General features: G+C 40.6%; 3 protein-coding genes across 4 annotated transcripts; 1 reads left to right on the plus strand and 2 right to left on the minus strand.

The window, feature by feature from the left end:
• The first annotated feature begins 10 nt into the window (after positions 1–10).
• LOC116925239 (protein DENND6B) lies at positions 11–13781 on the plus strand. Its single transcript, XM_032931911.2, has 12 exons — positions 11–188; positions 10165–10288; positions 10413–10833; positions 10902–10991; positions 11059–11168; positions 11244–11355; positions 11420–11605; positions 11680–11936; positions 12005–12198; positions 12267–12550; positions 12633–12845; positions 12913–13781. The coding sequence occupies exons 3-12, from the start codon at positions 10522–10524 to the stop codon at positions 13111–13113; spliced, it is 1959 nt and encodes a 652-aa protein (XP_032787802.2). The 5' UTR covers positions 11–188; positions 10165–10288; positions 10413–10521; the 3' UTR covers positions 13114–13781.
• LOC116925241 lies at positions 349–4681 on the minus strand. Of its 2 annotated transcripts, none has more exons than XM_032931915.2 (4): positions 4155–4681; positions 3062–3436; positions 2454–2603; positions 349–1541 (listed from the first exon to the last, which is right to left on the minus strand). In XM_032931915.2, the coding sequence occupies exons 1-4, from the start codon at positions 4375–4377 to the stop codon at positions 1309–1311; spliced, it is 981 nt and encodes a 326-aa protein (XP_032787806.1). In that variant the 5' UTR covers positions 4378–4681; the 3' UTR covers positions 349–1308. The 2 variants fall into 2 exon arrangements, with proteins under 2 accessions (XP_032787806.1, XP_032787807.1); XM_032931916.2 differs by having other exon boundaries at positions 3119–3436; positions 4155–4676.
• Positions 13782–13846: 65 nt separating the features above from the next.
• LOC116925242 (tetraspanin-3) lies at positions 13847–15444 on the minus strand. Its single transcript, XM_032931917.2, has 4 exons — positions 15259–15444; positions 14892–15086; positions 14503–14811; positions 13847–14428 (listed from the first exon to the last, which is right to left on the minus strand). The coding sequence occupies exons 1-4, from the start codon at positions 15322–15324 to the stop codon at positions 14285–14287; spliced, it is 714 nt and encodes a 237-aa protein (XP_032787808.1). The 5' UTR covers positions 15325–15444; the 3' UTR covers positions 13847–14284.
• Positions 15445–15966: the final 522 nt, after the last annotated feature.

The following is a 15966-nucleotide window of genomic DNA, read 5'->3' on the forward strand; positions in this document are numbered from 1 at the left end:
GAAATGTGGTCATTCGATCAACTAGCAGAGATGGAGAGAAACGTGTTTTGAAAAGTTCCCCCTTTTTTTGTCATTGTGTTTGCAGTCCTGCCAACTGGCTAACGTGCACAAACATGAAATAAACAACAAGAAGAATCTTCAGTTCAGAGCTGGACATTGAACCTGTTAACTGGAAATCTATTTTCAAGGTAAGCGACTTGTTAATTCATTCAGTGGATGCATGGTTCGCCTCGTGATGTCTGGTTTTGAATTCGTCTCGGTATTCAATTTTTGAAGTAATTCTCAGGACAATTTGAGTTTGTCCAGATGTACTGAGAGTTCAATTGAGTAAGAAAAGATTAGGTAATGAACGTTTGAATGCTCTCCATATATTTCCGGTATAGTTAGATAAATTTGACTCTTTTCGTCATCGTACAGTGTTACAAAGGGATGGACACTGGACATCTTTTTTTTTTTTTTTCTTTTTGCTTTACGTCTGTGGTGAGATCAAATGCTGCGTGTGATAACATTACAGAATCGATCGACATCGAGGAAACAAACAAACAAAATCGATTGGGACAAAAAACACAAAAACGTTTCGTAAAAAAGAAATTAAAATCAAGAGTATATCAGATCACGAACGGAATAAAATCATTTGATCCTGCCTATTTTCTTTTTAAGTAGAGCTCGTATCGCCTTGACTTGAGTTGAATGAACAACATCGAATGAGAACGGGACACACACAAATACAGACAAATAGGTGAAGTTCAACAACAATCGAAATGTGCAAATGTAAAATGAATTAGTCTAATCATTGTCATGATACGTTACGTAATATCGCCTACCAAGATCACTTTGAAATATCGGAGGGTACTTTTTCACGCAGTGAAATTGGAATTGAAAGCTAATATAAGATAAGTTGGAAATGTAAACGAAAGAAGGAGACCATACATGAAGTTGTATACAGAAAAGCTTTTGACTGGCGCTCTCTACCGTAGCTTTCTACCATTGATGGCTAGACGTGGGCATTACACCATTAATTACTTGATTGACTTGCCGTTCCTTCCGTCCCTCATTTTCATATCTAGTATATACCCCGAGACTTACTTACACTATATATATATATATTAATAAATATATATATATATATATAATGATAAATTTGAATTTGGAATGAAATTGAAAAATGGAAATCGAGTTTAAAGGAAAGAAGAACAGGCCAAATAGATTGGCTCTTTTCAATAGTGCGTACTTGTCTGTAAATGCGTTTTGGGGGATGTGTGTGTGTGTTGTATGTTGTGTGTGTATGGATGTTTTTGAATTCCCTCATCAACGACGACGACCTAATCCCGTCCATAGCAGAGCAGGATCATACTGATGATTCCTGTGATGATGACGTGATGTTTCTGACTGCCCAGAGCCTGGTCCTCCCATGGCGACGAAACCCTTTAGACGGGAATAACGCCTTTGCTGTTGTTGGACAGGTGATGCATTGCCTCTTTCCGATCCTGTTGTTGTTCGAAGGGCCTGATAGTTGGGCAGTTCTTCGTAGTCTTCCAATCCTATTAAACACCATCAAAGATATTAATATTTCCGTAAAGATTGGGCTTTATATTTTTTTCTTGTTTGAAAAGCAATGCGATGATCGTAATAGGTAATAGGAAATTGAGTTCGTCGTTGTCATGGGTAACGCGTAAACAAATCTCGCGCGCTCTTTGCACTGTCCCACAGATGGCGTGACGATAGCCGGGCTCGAATCTGACGTCATTTAGAATGGCGCTGACTTTAAATCGATTCGATTAACTCAAGTCCGCTTTCTCCCCTCTTTATCCTTTCACTAATGATGTTTTCAATCCTTCCGTTTCGCATTCAGTTTAAGTTTGAGAACGTGATAAAAGTGGGGAAACACCTTAATTTTTTATCTTTCGCTTTATCGATTGCGCAGCAGCTTTAAAGGCCAGTCTCTGGAAATGCTTTAAATATATTCTTCAAGACGAGGGGTCAGCTATTTGTGCTACCCCGGCATTGATCCATGTAACTTTTGCTATAAAAGTTCGTAATAATTTGATTTTCTCATTGACATCAACTATCGTTTCCTTCCTAAATCTGCTGAATATCCCGAGTTTCAAGATTGGTTTTCATTTAGCAACGAAATGAACTTCTCTCTCTCATTTTTGCACATTGAAAGTTGTTTTTCCTTTGAAGTTGGGAATAATTTAGTTGGTTCTCTGTCTTCGAATAACAGAAAAACACCGATTTGATTTGCCAAATAAGCAAACTATCCATTCTCGCTTTTCATGTTTGACCTTTGCATTTTCAATTAAAACGAAACTTTTCTCTCAATAAGCATTACCGTTATCTAATGCTACCTCCACCCCTCCCCATATAGATAAACAAGCGTCTTGAGAGCCCCCATTTTGTACACGACACGTAGGGTAGGCACTTGACAAACCGTCAGAGCGTGAGATTCTCACCTGCAATTTGCGAAAGGTCGTCATCAGAAAGTCTAGGGGCAGTCGAGTCCTGTTGTTCAGATACTGCAGCTGCGGCCTGTTCGGCCACCGTCTCCACATCTAAATTGCTCCGAAGTTCATCGAAGAATTTTTTCATATCGCCAAAGACGCCTATTGTAACACAAATGAAACAAAGGTTAGGAACGCATAAATTGCTCGCACGTCATGCGGCTTCAATGGAGAGCATAGAAATTGGGGACACATCGCTTCTGTATCTATTTATGCACCTAGCTTTTGCTCGTAAAAAAAAAAAGACCTTTCATATTTAATCGGAGCTATTTTTGTCATTTAGTGTACCAATGGGTATAGTGAAAAGTAATAAAACGAAGCTTCACGATCGGAGATGTGAACCCTCGTGAACTCGTGGCCGACTGCTCTATAGACCTGAAAGTAAAATCTGCTTTGTACATTGTACATCATGTCCGATGCCCTCAATTTGATTTGCCCGCCCACCCCGAGGTGTGTGACTAATGTGTGAAACACTAGACAATTTACTACTTCTTTTTTTTACCCCCGTTTTTTTTTAAATGGGGACTTATTGCTTTTGTTTTCGTTTTGTGAGCACACACCTACGCTAACGAAAGGCTTGAGTTGAGAAGCGGGAGGAAGAAGAGGGCGGGGCTTACCCAAGCCCAAGAGTTGATTGAGATTTTGTTGTCCAGCAGCGTCCGTTCCGTCTTTGTTGTCTTCGCTATTGTCAAATGCATCGGCACGTCGCGCCGCCCTCATCACGTTGGCTTGTCGCTTGTTGAGTTGTTTTTGCTGCTTAGTCCCGTTTCTTTTCTTTTGGTTCGTCTTATTCTTCCTGTTAGGAGTTTTTTTGTTGCCACTATGTTTCGGTGACCAAGGTGATCGATCGTCCTTCCTGATTGGCTTTCGCGAAACGGAAGAAACTGTCGGTTCGGACACTGCAGCGTAGTCGTAATCCGTCATTTGTTTCAATCCTGTTCGATAAATAGAGAAAAAAAAATGCTAGGATAAATAAAGAAATTCGATTTTGCTGGACCTTAAAATTGGGCAATCTGTGCCACACAGACATACACAGGTGACTTGCCATGACGATTTATTTCAACTCATTTGACTATCGCGCACTTAGGTTGTCACGATAATGTAACAACAGAGCACCTCTCCATTTACACCCGAATCTAAGAAGATGGGCGAAAAGAAAGAGGAGCGGAGAGATTGACGTCATTGTCGACATAACGCCTTGCACATCTTGTCGTGTGCTCGGGCATGCAATGTTTGTTGTGTATACTACTATTATTATTATTCACCTGTGTGTGAATATTCCCTCGCTGTGATTTTGAACGTGAAAAGAGCGCGAAGGCGAAATACTATATCTCTAAAATGAGCAAAGTATACAGAAACGAAAGACGAGGCAAGGTCTTTTCCGTATTCAGTCAATGGCTGTGCGTGAGTCAAACGCTCACGCACCTCAACGAGAGACGCTATTTTTTGCCAATCAAGGTGACGGACTGCTGCGAGCTCGCTGTGTACTAAATGATCATGGGAGGATGAGGTTACATGGGAAGGGCAATTGGCGGATCGCTGATCCATCACTATGGGCGTTTCGAATTTAACTAACTCCCGACAAGTCTCTGTTTTCTTTAATAACTAATGAATACTAAAAAGAAAGGGGAGGGGGAGAGAAATTAACCTTACCTCTTGACGAATGACGAATAGGGTGATGTCCATTTTTCTTATTTTTGCTCTGGCTGTTGATCTCTTTCTTGGATTTTGAATGTTTCCGGACGGCCGGTCGACTGGAGACGATGGTTTCTTCCGCATCGTCCCCGGTCACCGCCGGATATGAAGAAACACTTTCCAGGACAACCAAAAACGAGAGCACTAATATCACGAACCAAACTGTACTATAGAACCGCATTTTGGCAATAATGTCAGTATAGGACGCTTGAATACTTGTAGCCTATTTTTCGTATCTATAATTAACCGAGTGGCTGGATTTGTCGGTCGCAATAAAACCGAACCAAATTGATTGCACGGGGAAAACTAAAACTGAAAATCTCTTAAAGTCTATTTTTTTCCTTTTTGGAACGTGTTGCGCGTACTTGCGGCTAGCTTCGTGTTCAGTTTTCGAATGACCTGCACCTGCGGACTTGCCCATCAGATTTATACAGTCCCTAGCTCTGTGTGTCTATTCCTTCCTCGAAAAAGAGACTCTCTCTCCGTCTCTGTCTGCGCGCTCTCTCTCTCTCTCTCTCTCTCTCTCTCTCTTTCGCCGTTAAACCTGCTGCTTGTCTGATTGGTCGATGTTAGTGTTGCGTCCCTGGGCCCAGCCCTGTTTTCAGCCGCCGGAAGAAGGCGGGCATGAAAAATCTTTTTCTCTCTCTTTCACGTTTTCGTTTCTGTCACTGTGTGCGATATTTTCATGCATATGCATAAGTACTTGTCGTTTTTCTTTCGAATGTGGGAGGATATACAACAACAAAAATAATCATAAATTGTTGGAGGATTTTTCTTTATCTCCATGCTACGATACACGCACGCGGAAACCATGAAACCCAAAAGAAATGGCACTATCGAAATCCGGCGGATGCGTAAACGAGTAAGAAGCTTATTAGAGGCGCTTGCAATCAAAAGTTTGTTTTGCTGCTACCGCTTAATCAACACCAGCTGCTTTTCGATGATGTGCTAATCCGATTTTTTTTTTCTTTCTATTTCGTTTATTTCGTAGGTTTCGGCCACGTCATCGACAGTTTTGATGCCTTTTTTTAGGAAGGAGATTTATATCCGATCAAGGAAAGGAAGGTCGGAAAAAAAAAATTGAAGAGGGTGTAATCACGCATTACATGTTAACAGGAGGGCTGGCATTATTTTGACTTTCTCGCCAATGATCTCATCTTTTTTGTTAATGTTTACCAGGCATCATCAATTTTTCAAAAAAATTTTTTCAGTTGATGAAATCTCTAAAGCCCCTAGCCAAATCTGGTTAAAGAAGGAAAGCCCTTTACATCCATTTCAAGTATTCCGCGTTGATTTCATTGATTTATCCTCCCGGCTTTAGACAGCAGGTTGTAGCTTATTGCCTAATGTAGAGTACCACTTAATTCCTATGATAGTGATTAGGCCAAAACTTTTTACCAAGCTCCGAGTGGCTTCTTCTTATGCCGATAGCACAGACACACACCCACATTTTTTACAATAGTCTGTGCGTCCAAGAGAATACTGATTCGCGCTAGATCCTGCGTTTATACTTGTACCGCCTATCTTTTCATTTGAAATTGGACGCCTTAGAGAACGTTCCGCTTTTTTTTTCTTCTCCTTTTCATTCATTAGCATATATTACAGCCAACAGATGGGACCAAACAGCCTCTGCAGTGCAGATCTAGCCAATTGAAAAAAAAAAGTGTTTATTTTTAAACTCTCTTATTTTTAAATGTCCTTGTTGAGCTATATGTCAACTCGTGTGTACGTATAGAGCTGGGGAATCCTTTTCCCAAACAAGAAACATGATGGATACGTGTTGCTAATGCACACGCGATTTTTGTGTAAATTTTTCTTTGTCAGCACCCACGTACCAACTATTGCCAATGATGACGCACCCATTGACTTGTATAGTTTATTCTCTATACAAGTCATTCATTTCTTGCCTTTATCCATTGCTTGTTGATTTGCATATAAGAATGCGTTAGAATGATTATTTCGCAGGTTCATGTCTATAAAATTATAAAGTGTATTGAAGCGAGGAGGCCAGGGTCCAAGGAGCGCTTTGATGTACAAAAGAGAGCAGTAGGATGACGTCGATCCCGCCTATCATTTGTCCAAATATCGACTATCCAATTTGGCTTAAAACTTATTAAAGATGGCTGCTCCCGTGCGTGTGTTTATAGTAGATCAACTCGCTTAAATGTTGAGCGTTAGGAAGCAAAGGAAATCCTTTTTTTTCCTTCGCTTCTTTCGTGCTTCCTCGAGTACTACGAAATGGCCGATTCGGGAGATAGCAGCACCTGATCCTTTTTTTTCTCGTTCAAAATATGCTGCATAAAAGAGTTGAAATATTGGTATGAAATACGATATAGGATCGGATGAAAGCGATGCAACTTTGAGGCAGCAGCGAAACATTTTCGTATTCCAAAAGTTATATTGACGATCGCCTGCGTTGAAAATTGACAAACAAAAGCCGCCATACAACTCTCCGCAGTGTATGTTTAGGCAGTGCGCTGCTCCTGCTTTTTCTTTTACAAACGTGCCGATATATAGAGACCCGCGCTGCCAAACGCTCAGATGTTTGTTTGTCTTGTGCGCTTGTTGTTTGTTTGTTGTTTTTTTTTTCCCAACCAGCACCTCTTGCATATACGTCAGTGTCTCAACTGCCAATTCATGGGGTTTCATCTATAGTACATTATTTCTTTACAATTTTGATTGGTTGCAAAAGGGGCACAATCGAACGTCGTTTAGATCGAGCACGACCCGGAACTTGTGTGGGAGTGTCCATCTACGTCTTTTCATTTCGATATGAACGTCAAACCCTGAGAAATATCAATGGCGATTTCAGTATTGCGGTTCAAGTTTCAAATGGGCGAGGGAAGGCTCCATTCTTTATTTACTTCTTGAAGTTGTTCGTTTAATGCGCTTCGCTTAAAAGCAACGCGAAGTGGTTATTGAGTTTTAACGATCAAGTAAAATTTAGGTACCCCACTTACGTCAATCCGTTTTCAATACCTATTGACACTTGTGTATCTAATAGTGATTGAAATCCCGTCCGTCCAATTCGGAAGACATCGTGTAGCTGTTGTCCCAAGTTTAACACCGGACATCCTTAACAGGCAGGATCCGTATAGACATTTGCCAGCCACGCTAATGCAATTTGCATCTATATAGCTGCATGTAGATGGTGTTTTCTAAAGCTATATATATAAGAAAATGGGTGGAGGAGGAAAGGAGGACTGATCAAAGGCATTCACGCCCAACTGCACCAGTCGGGCATGCAATTATCGAGCGATTGAAACGCGTATGTAGTTTGCTAAACAAACGAAAAGTTTTCAATTTACATCGCTAGATTTGATACAAAAGGCGAAGCTTTGATCGAGATACTTTCAGTGCCTGGTGTGTAATAATGGTTGCTAGTCTGCCACTGTCTGAGCCAATTAAACGATAATGATGATACCCAAACATTAACCGACTGACGCTTATCTTCTATTATTAATAAACGGCAATACAGGCTATACCTGGCTTGTCTATTGTTAATGAATAGATGATGAAAGTTTTCAGGTGGTGTGTCGTTCAGGGCGGCGTACGAGCTTTCACAGTTGCGTGACACCACGAAATTAAGTAAAGAAAGAAACGAGGAGAGGAAAAAACCTGACTACGTTTGCATCCGCTCGAATCCCGCCGTTCAAACCACCCACACATTTTGATTTTTACACAAGCGCCGACAAAGGAAGAGCATCATTTTTTTACGGGCCAGTTTGATGGGAGCGGTTTGAACTTGTTGCACCATTATAATAACGAGTAAGGATGTGTGGAACCCCATCTATGAAGAAATCGTGTTTGAATGAAAGAAAATCGTGACCGATTTCTTCATACTGCGACAACGTCATGGAACTCTTAGAGAGGTGGTCGTCATCACCGATTAGCATATACGTCATAAATGACTCTACTTCCGTATGAACACGTACAACATTAACATGTAGAATGGTCGGGGTGATGTCATTGTCTTGTTGGTCTGTCTCTGAAAAAGGAGAACAGAGCAAATAACTGGATCTGTAATACTTGGGGGCTCCGCAACGCTAAAAAGAATTCCAATTTTGGCCATTGACAAAAGATCATATTGCGGCAATATCCGCAGAAACTAATAGAACACACGTGTCGTTCCCCGTCCCCGTTGATTTTCTGTCTGATTTGGCTAAACTTAATGGCGAACCAGACAACTGGATCTTGTGTGGTCTAATATGCACCTATTATTATTAATAGATTTAACCTATTTATCAGCTTCCTATATGGTGAAAGAAGGCACGTACTTTCTCTTGGACATGGATGGTTGACGTTGGCAACCTAGAACTAATTTCACCTCCATTACAAAGCCATATCCTTATGTTATTGTCGTACTTGATAACTTTGTACACTGGGGTTTTCGTGTGAACACACCTGTCCAACCAATGGGGCTCGTCGGAAGTCGTTGTTGGCGGGTTGCTTTGCTTTTCACTTTACATTAAGAAAGACTAAAAACGATGATGATGCCAGCGTATGTTTAGGCCTAACCGGTAGTAGTTGTAGGAGGCCATACGCCTGGGGCGTATAAACACAAACTTTCTCCTTGAATTTTCAACAGTTTTGTTCAATGGAATAATTTTTTTTTTTTTTTCTGAATATACTTTTGAAGTCTTTTATTTTGGGTTGGGTGATTTTTGTTGTTGTTGTTTCCCTTTCGCTTTTTTTTTTTCCGGGTGATTGAAAAACGAATCAGCACGTAAAGACATAACGACCTTGTAAGTGGCTCTCAACTGACTTTTGTTATATTTACAATTTTTGAATGTGTGGTAGCGGAGTCAAGGTAATTTTATGTGTTCTGTGACTATAATTACACTCTACATAAATCAGCAAAGGTATGTTCCAAAAAGGTTGAAGTTGCTGTTTTTTCAATGAGTTACGAAGGCACAGTCGGATTCCGAAGGGTGAAAGTAGCTCTAGGAATTACCAGTATAATGCAATAGTCTACAAAAGAAAAAAAAAAGCAAGTCGGAAGAGGTAGGGCAGCTAGTTATTATCGAGCGAAATGAAGCCAGAGAAATAATATGTCAAGGTGCGCTGCTGGATGAATGCCGTGAAGTGGATTCCCTGCTGATCGGCTGATGGGACGTGTCGGAAACGAGCAAATATTTAAAAATGCGTAGCTGTACCGTAGCCAGAATTCACTTTGTATGGTGTGCATATCCCAGGTAGATGAGAGCAGACGTGCGGAGGGAGTGGAAAGGACAATAACAAAAAAAAAGAAAAAACACGTGTTCGCGTGAATTTCATTTCACACATGATCTCACCCATCACAAAAGTTGAATCAAACCAAGCCGTAAGCTATCAGCATGATATGAAAAGAGAGAAAGGTCAGCGCTGCGTGTTCATGTCTTTCATAGCAAGGAATGACATCACTTGTTTTAGTTTTTCTGTTTTTTTTTTTTTTTAGTATAGATATTTAATTCATTCATTTAGTTACCAGCTGATGTGAGCTCGTGACTATACGATTCTTGTGTTCCCCATCGTTCCCGATTCAATATAATCTGCCTTTCTCTTGCATAAAATCAATCGATCATCATTGTTCCCTATTGCGATGGAATAAAATCAATCAGTGCCTACATCTGTCCATCGATGGAACACTGTCCATATACAGTATGTATGTGGGTTTTCATGCCGTAATTACTATGGATGTGAGTCGTCGGGGGCCAAATGATGGCTGTGGCCCTTGTCAATTGCGGGTATCCCTGTGAAATACAAGACGTAAAGAAACTCCAATACATAAGTATTTCCAGTTCGTCTCTGCAATGACGACGTCATTGCTATTTTAAGGACAAGTATCACAGGTGTGCTGGATTCACGAATCGCTCAGCAATATTTATGTGTCCTGTCACTATTCTTCTTTTCACTGAACGTGTTGCGTGTTTTTTTTTTAGAACTTTATCTTGAAAGTACCAAAGAATAATTTCGCAATTTTTTACAGGGTATCGTTGCAACAAGAAGAAAGACGAAAAGGAGTGCGCTATTCTTTCTTATTTAGAATCTACGGATTTCTTAAACTGGAATTTTAAAAATTTTTACGACGACTAACAGATGGCACTGCCAAGGTGAAAGAAATTTTTTTTCTAATTCCCGCCTTTTAACCAAGTTTTGCCCACATCTCCACGTTTTAACCCGCAGAAACACACTGACAGACTGACATACATTTGTTTTGTTTTGTTTTTTTAATAGGAAAAAGAGTAAAGAAACCCTGAAAGTCTTTTAAGTCCAATGTCGTCCAATTATCTTCCCGCATTTCCGTAATTTGTTGGCTCACTCACGTGCGTAGCCTTCGTCAACGATGGCTACACCTGCCGAAAACAATAAAGTAGAGCTCGAAAACAGCGACTCCGACACTTCCTTTCTGTCGGACGTCGAAGAAGTTGACCACATGAAAATTCTATCGTCAAGTGGAGCTGATGGACTCCAATTCGTTGACTCGTATTTTCAGCGGGAGGCATCGTCTCTCTTGACTGACAACTCTGATCTTTACAGCAATACCTGTGACAATAGCAGTCTTAACACCTCTCTCTTGCCTTGGGAACGTCTGGCAGATTGGATACACTGTTTCTGTGTTGTGACATTTGATCTTGAAATAGGTCAAATGATAGAGGTATCTCTATTTTTCACAGCAAAAGAGTGTTTCCTCCTTTCATCACATCTCTGTCTTTCCCGAACTAGGAAATCTACCCCAGTCATGTGACTCTGTCTGAACAAGATAAGACAAGCATATGCTACCTGGCCTTTCCAGATTCCAACTCTGGTTGCATGGTAAATAATTTATTAATGTTGCAGCATTCTTTGCTATTGATCTTTTCATTGTCATTTTTTAAAATAGGGAGATACACAATTTCATTTTCGAATAAGACAAAGCTCTGCCAATGTAGATGGGAACAATGGAAGTTCCCAAATGGATCTTTCAAATCCGATTCCCAAAGCTCATTCAAGGCATGCCCAGCAAAAAATGAATTAGATTGATTAATCCATCAACCAATCTAAATTTGTTTACAATAACATTGCCAGGTACAATCAGCTGTGCCCACCTGCTTTCAGAACAGATTCATCTTATTGGTGGGGTTTCGCGTACTTCCGTCAAGTCAAAGACAAAAACTTGCGTAGAGGTTATTTTCAAAAGGTAGTGATGCCATTGTGAAATCTCTTGTAAACTTGAAGTCTAATTCTTAAAATTCATTGAACAGTCATTGGTAATTGTGACCCGTTTGCCCTTCGTGGAATTGTTTCAAGAGTTGATGGCTGTAATAGCACCCGAATTCTTTGATAAAGGGAGCATCTGCCTAGAAATCAGTGCTAAAGAGATCGACCAATGGCCTCGTCCCGTACCTGGCATAGTGTTGAATTTGCCTCTATTAGGGACCCTTTTCCAAGTAAGAGCTCTAAAGTTATAGTTCATCTCTTCACTTTTGATAACTCCTCTTCTTCTTTGTCGTCGTGGAAATAGGTAAGGATTCCCAGTTTCTCGGCAGCCGCTAGTCCGTCATTTTCCACCAGTCTTACGGCCTCTCCTTCAAAAACGTCTTCTAATTCGCTGTTACGGAGGCGCTGCCTCATAGCAACCGATGTCGACCTCTATTCGGCTTTGGCTCCGTTACTCCCGCATCTTCAAATGCTCTGGGAACTGCTCCTCTGTGGGGAGCCGCTAGTGGTCATGGCAACTAGTCCTTCCATTTGCTCCCACGTCGTCCAAGCTCTCGTCAAGTAAATGAATTTTACATTTTGCTTATCGCTCGAACATACCTTCACATTTTCTTTTCATGAACAAACAGTCTTATCCACCCGCTTCAGTACTGCCTAGATTATCGACCCTTCTTTACCATACACGACTCTGAGTTCAAAGAGTACACTGGGCGTCCGTCCGATCCTCCGCCATCTGTTCTGTTAGGCGTCACCAATCCCTTTTTTGCCAAGGCATTGCAGCATTGGCCACATATTATCCGCATTGGCGGAGATATTCTGAGTAGTAAGTTATAATCATTTTCCAAGACCGTTACTAAAACTATCTGATCCAAATAATTGTGTGTCCTTCAGGTAGTGCAGGACTGAAGATTCGTGCTACCAAATCGAATGTATCGAGTTCCAGTAAAATGTCAGAGTGCAAGCCAGGCGTGTACACTTCATACAAGTCTCATTTGACACGAGACAAGGCGCTGTTGAAGCTAATCGCCAAAGGGGCACAAACACGGCGCCCTAATCAGGTCCAGTCGGCCTTGATGCGTCGCCATTTCCTTGAGCTAACGCAGAGCTTTATCATTCCGTTGGAGAGGTACTTTGCCCGGCTGATGCCTTTACAAAAATCCATCTCACCTTATAAGGTTTGCAATCTACCAGAATTCAATGGATCGTTTACAGAATATCGTTTACAAATAGCTTTTGCTTTTTATGTTGTGACTTTAGGCGGTTCCTGGTCTAAGTCCTTTCAAAGCTGAAGAATTTTTAGCCAGCGTCGAACATTGTGGCCCACAGCTGACCACAGGGGTTAAAGGCGATTGGACAGGATTATACCGCCGCTTTTTGCGGACGCCAAACTTCGAATCGTGGTCACAACAGCGCCATCAGGAAGCTAATAATAAATTGCGTGCCCTTCAAATGGATGCCCTCAGCCAATCGGTAAAAATGTTGACCGTGAAATTCATTGTAGGAAAAATGCTGAAAGCTATTCTCTCACAAATATCAGGACATAACATCATGGCTTCAAGGGAAACGTGAAGTCGAAGTAGTAGACATGGTGCTACGTCTCCGAGAGAAGCTCAATGTGACGCTGGCCGAGGAGACACTTCCAGTAAGCCCTCAAACACGATTACATCTACAAGGGCAATTGGACACAGTCTTACAAAGTCTCCCAGAGGACCTTCGATCCGTTCTTAAGGCCAGTTGAGCTTAGCTCATTTATTATGATTATGCTATCTCCTCTCTCTTTTTTCTCCCTTTTTTTCTCACATGGTCCACATCTTTTGCATGTGCTGACAAAACAAGCCTCCAAAAGCTTTGTTCCGTGTCAAAAGGTTCACCAGTGGACCGAATTTTCGTGATTCTTCCCTTTTTGAAAAGAGTATCTTCAAATGACCGACGATTACGTGTCTCAGGTTCCATCGAATATGTTCCTGATTTTACTCGAGTAACGTGACTCCTCTCTATCTTCCTCCACAAAAAAAACACAATTTTCTCTCAACTAGGAAAGTTACACATGAGAATCGCTAAGGGCGCAAATAACTAAAGAGATTAGTGTACGTACGTGTGATCCCGCCTTACATGTTTTAACATTTTGTCGTACAACATACATACTCTGCTAGATTGCACCACTTTCTCCATTTGGCACTCCACGAAGGCGATCGGTTGCTAATATAACTTTATTGGTGCACTTTAATACGGTATAGTACAAACTTACGGTTGCATATTTTGCTCAACTGACGGTAAGACTTGTCAGTTTATGTGTCTCCCCCTTCAGGCGTCATCATCGTTATCGATTTAATACCGTGTAGGCTATAATTCTTTTTTTCTGTCTCTTACGTATTAACGTCAATACACATACATGATCGACCATTATTTCAACGGGATGGGTTTCCTGTCCCTGGTGAGTTGTTCAGAAATGTGCGCTGGTTTAAAAAAAATCATTTTTCTTGTGTATTCGATAACAAAAAGCCGGATTTATTGGTGGGATTTCCACCGCAAGCACAAAGTATCGAACAAGGATATGACACTCCCATGCGATACAACCGCATTTGTACTGCGTGCGGTGTCATTTCAAATACCGGAAAATAATTTCTAACGTCTTTGACAAACAAGTTAACAACCTATGCAATTTAATAGTACTTTTATATCTACAGGAAATATGCCATTAATCACTTGATTACAAGTGAAAAATCAACTTGAGTTCTGCCAGTGTTTGAGTTACAGAATTAGAAAACGAAAAAAAAATTAACATTTATTACGATGGAATCATAATTTTGCATTACGAAATGTCGGATTGACAGGAATGTGATAATGGTATGCATACGATACAGGTAACTTAAAAAAAAAAACAAATCAACTATGCTTAATTTTCAAAATTAATAACCAGCTTTTCTAATATGGCAGCAGAGACCTAGAGAAGTGATCATAGCAAATGCTTCTATGATTCCGACAATGGCTAGCACTGTTGGTGAATTTTCAAGGATAGTCGATATCCTTGTTTTCATGACCGAAACGCAGCCCTGTAGATATGTAGAAGTTTGTTAGCATGTATCACCTTGCAACAACCACGATTTAATCAAGCAAAGAGACCTACCTCTGCAAACAAGTCTGGTGAAGTTAAAACCCCTAAAATAGGAGCCGCGGAATTGCAATTGTTGTCTTCAGATTTACAGCAAGAGACTGGAATACTTAATTTTGCCTTTGTCCAGTCCCTATAGCTTTCAACACCACAGCACTTAAAACTCAGTTGAAACAAGTCGGCTCTCTCCTTGTTTGCAGCCAGATCCGAAAAAAAGCTTTTGACGACGCCTTCGCTCTCGGTGATGATCGCTGTGGTGTGACTATCAACTACGATGGCTGCTGCTACATCCAATGCCAAGGCAGCGATCATCAAACAGACGAACTATTAGAAAGGCAAGATTAAAGTCCAATGGATTTTTTTTCTCTAATTATGTACTGTAATGTTTTTGTTTGTTTTTTTACTGTTCCTAGAAGACATTGATTCTCGAAAGCGGCCCCGCAACACCCGATGAAACCAACGATTGTCAGTAAGCTGCCCATGACGATGACGGTAACACAAATCTTGAACAACATGGTGTAATCGTCCTTTGTGGGATCTAAACCGTTGCTGTTAATAAGCGCCAACGCTGCAAGAGCCAACACTGCGATTCCTACAAACTAGATGACCCGTGATACAATTAAAGGTAATGTAAAAGTTTGAACGTTAAATATTTAATGATAAGGTGGATTTTCGAGCGTGTTTCGTTATTAGCTATTCAAATGTTAGCTTGCCCTGACAGTGTTTCGTTCAATTCCACTTAAACGTATAAATAATAAGAGAATCCCTTACAGTTATTAGAATGTTGATGAGAAAAACGATGCATTTGAGGAATTTGCAGCAGCAGTCCAGACCCATTTTTCGTCTATTGCACTAAACTAACACTCTTGCGTACGTGTTCTAGTTAAAAGAGAGAAAACCTGACAAGACTACAAGAAAAGAGGTTTTCACGTCTATGTTCTTGGATGTGACTGGCTTTTACATAGTTCTTGAAGTACATATAGTATGTGCGGGCGTAGTCTTCAGAAAACCACAGATCTCAAACCGACAAATTATTTTTTACCCCATTATGGCAACAAAGGAAATAACAACAAAAACACGTCTTGATTCAGTTTTTCGAGGTCCTGTTGGTAATCGGTGAATAATTGCGGTATCCTGTTAAACAAAGAAATAATTACGAAACCGAAACTTGTATTTGCTCTCATTCGTTTATACGTAATTTTCGAAAACTGTATCATAGAGTTTTCGAAATCAAGAAAATTTTGGAACCTTCCCACTTTTATATTTCTGGCAAAAGTCCACCAAAAGTACCATATTGACGTTAAACCTACATTGATGTTAAATCTATTGCCCCTTGGAAACCACGGGGCAATAGATTTTACCTAACTATTTCGTACGGGACAGACAAGAACAAAACCCACGATCGAAATCGAATTTTTGTTGTTTTCATGTTTTCGTTTGTCCGCAAACAGAAGGACGATGATTTCTAAATTTGGCAGA

The sequence above is a fragment of the Daphnia magna genome, linkage group LG6, assembly GCF_020631705.1.
Source record: "Daphnia magna isolate NIES linkage group LG6, ASM2063170v1.1, whole genome shotgun sequence".
In the NCBI taxonomy this organism is placed as follows: Eukaryota; Metazoa; Arthropoda; class Branchiopoda; order Diplostraca; family Daphniidae; genus Daphnia; species Daphnia magna.

What these genes read in the sequence shown, in the direction of transcription:
- LOC116925241 (XM_032931915.2), bottom strand. Translation starts at nt 4,377, where the DNA reads ATGCGGTTCTATAGTACAGTTTGGTTCGTGATATTAGTGCTCTCGTTT. An exon ending in CAAGCCTTTCGTTAGCGTAG is followed by an intron (nt 2,604 to 3,061) that starts GTGTGTGCTCAC and finishes GTGTTACAATAG; the next exon opens with GCGTCTTTGGCGATATGAAA. An exon ending in CGACCTTTCGCAAATTGCAG is followed by an intron (nt 1,542 to 2,453) that starts GTGAGAATCTCA and finishes GGTGTTTAATAG; the next exon opens with GATTGGAAGACTACGAAGAA.
- LOC116925239 (XM_032931911.2), top strand. Translation starts at nt 10,522, where the DNA reads ATGGCTACACCTGCCGAAAACAATAAAGTAGAGCTCGAAAACAGCGAC. An exon ending in AAATAGGTCAAATGATAGAG is followed by an intron (nt 10,834 to 10,901) that starts GTATCTCTATTT and finishes TTCCCGAACTAG; the next exon opens with GAAATCTACCCCAGTCATGT. An exon ending in ATTCCAACTCTGGTTGCATG is followed by an intron (nt 10,992 to 11,058) that starts GTAAATAATTTA and finishes TTTTTAAAATAG; the next exon opens with GGAGATACACAATTTCATTT.
- LOC116925242 (XM_032931917.2), bottom strand. Translation starts at nt 15,324, where the DNA reads ATGGGTCTGGACTGCTGCTGCAAATTCCTCAAATGCATCGTTTTTCTC. An exon ending in ATCAATGTCTTCTAGGAACA is followed by an intron (nt 14,812 to 14,891) that starts GTAAAAAAACAA and finishes CCTTTCTAATAG; the next exon opens with TTCGTCTGTTTGATGATCGC. An exon ending in CACCAGACTTGTTTGCAGAG is followed by an intron (nt 14,429 to 14,502) that starts GTAGGTCTCTTT and finishes ACATATCTACAG; the next exon opens with GGCTGCGTTTCGGTCATGAA.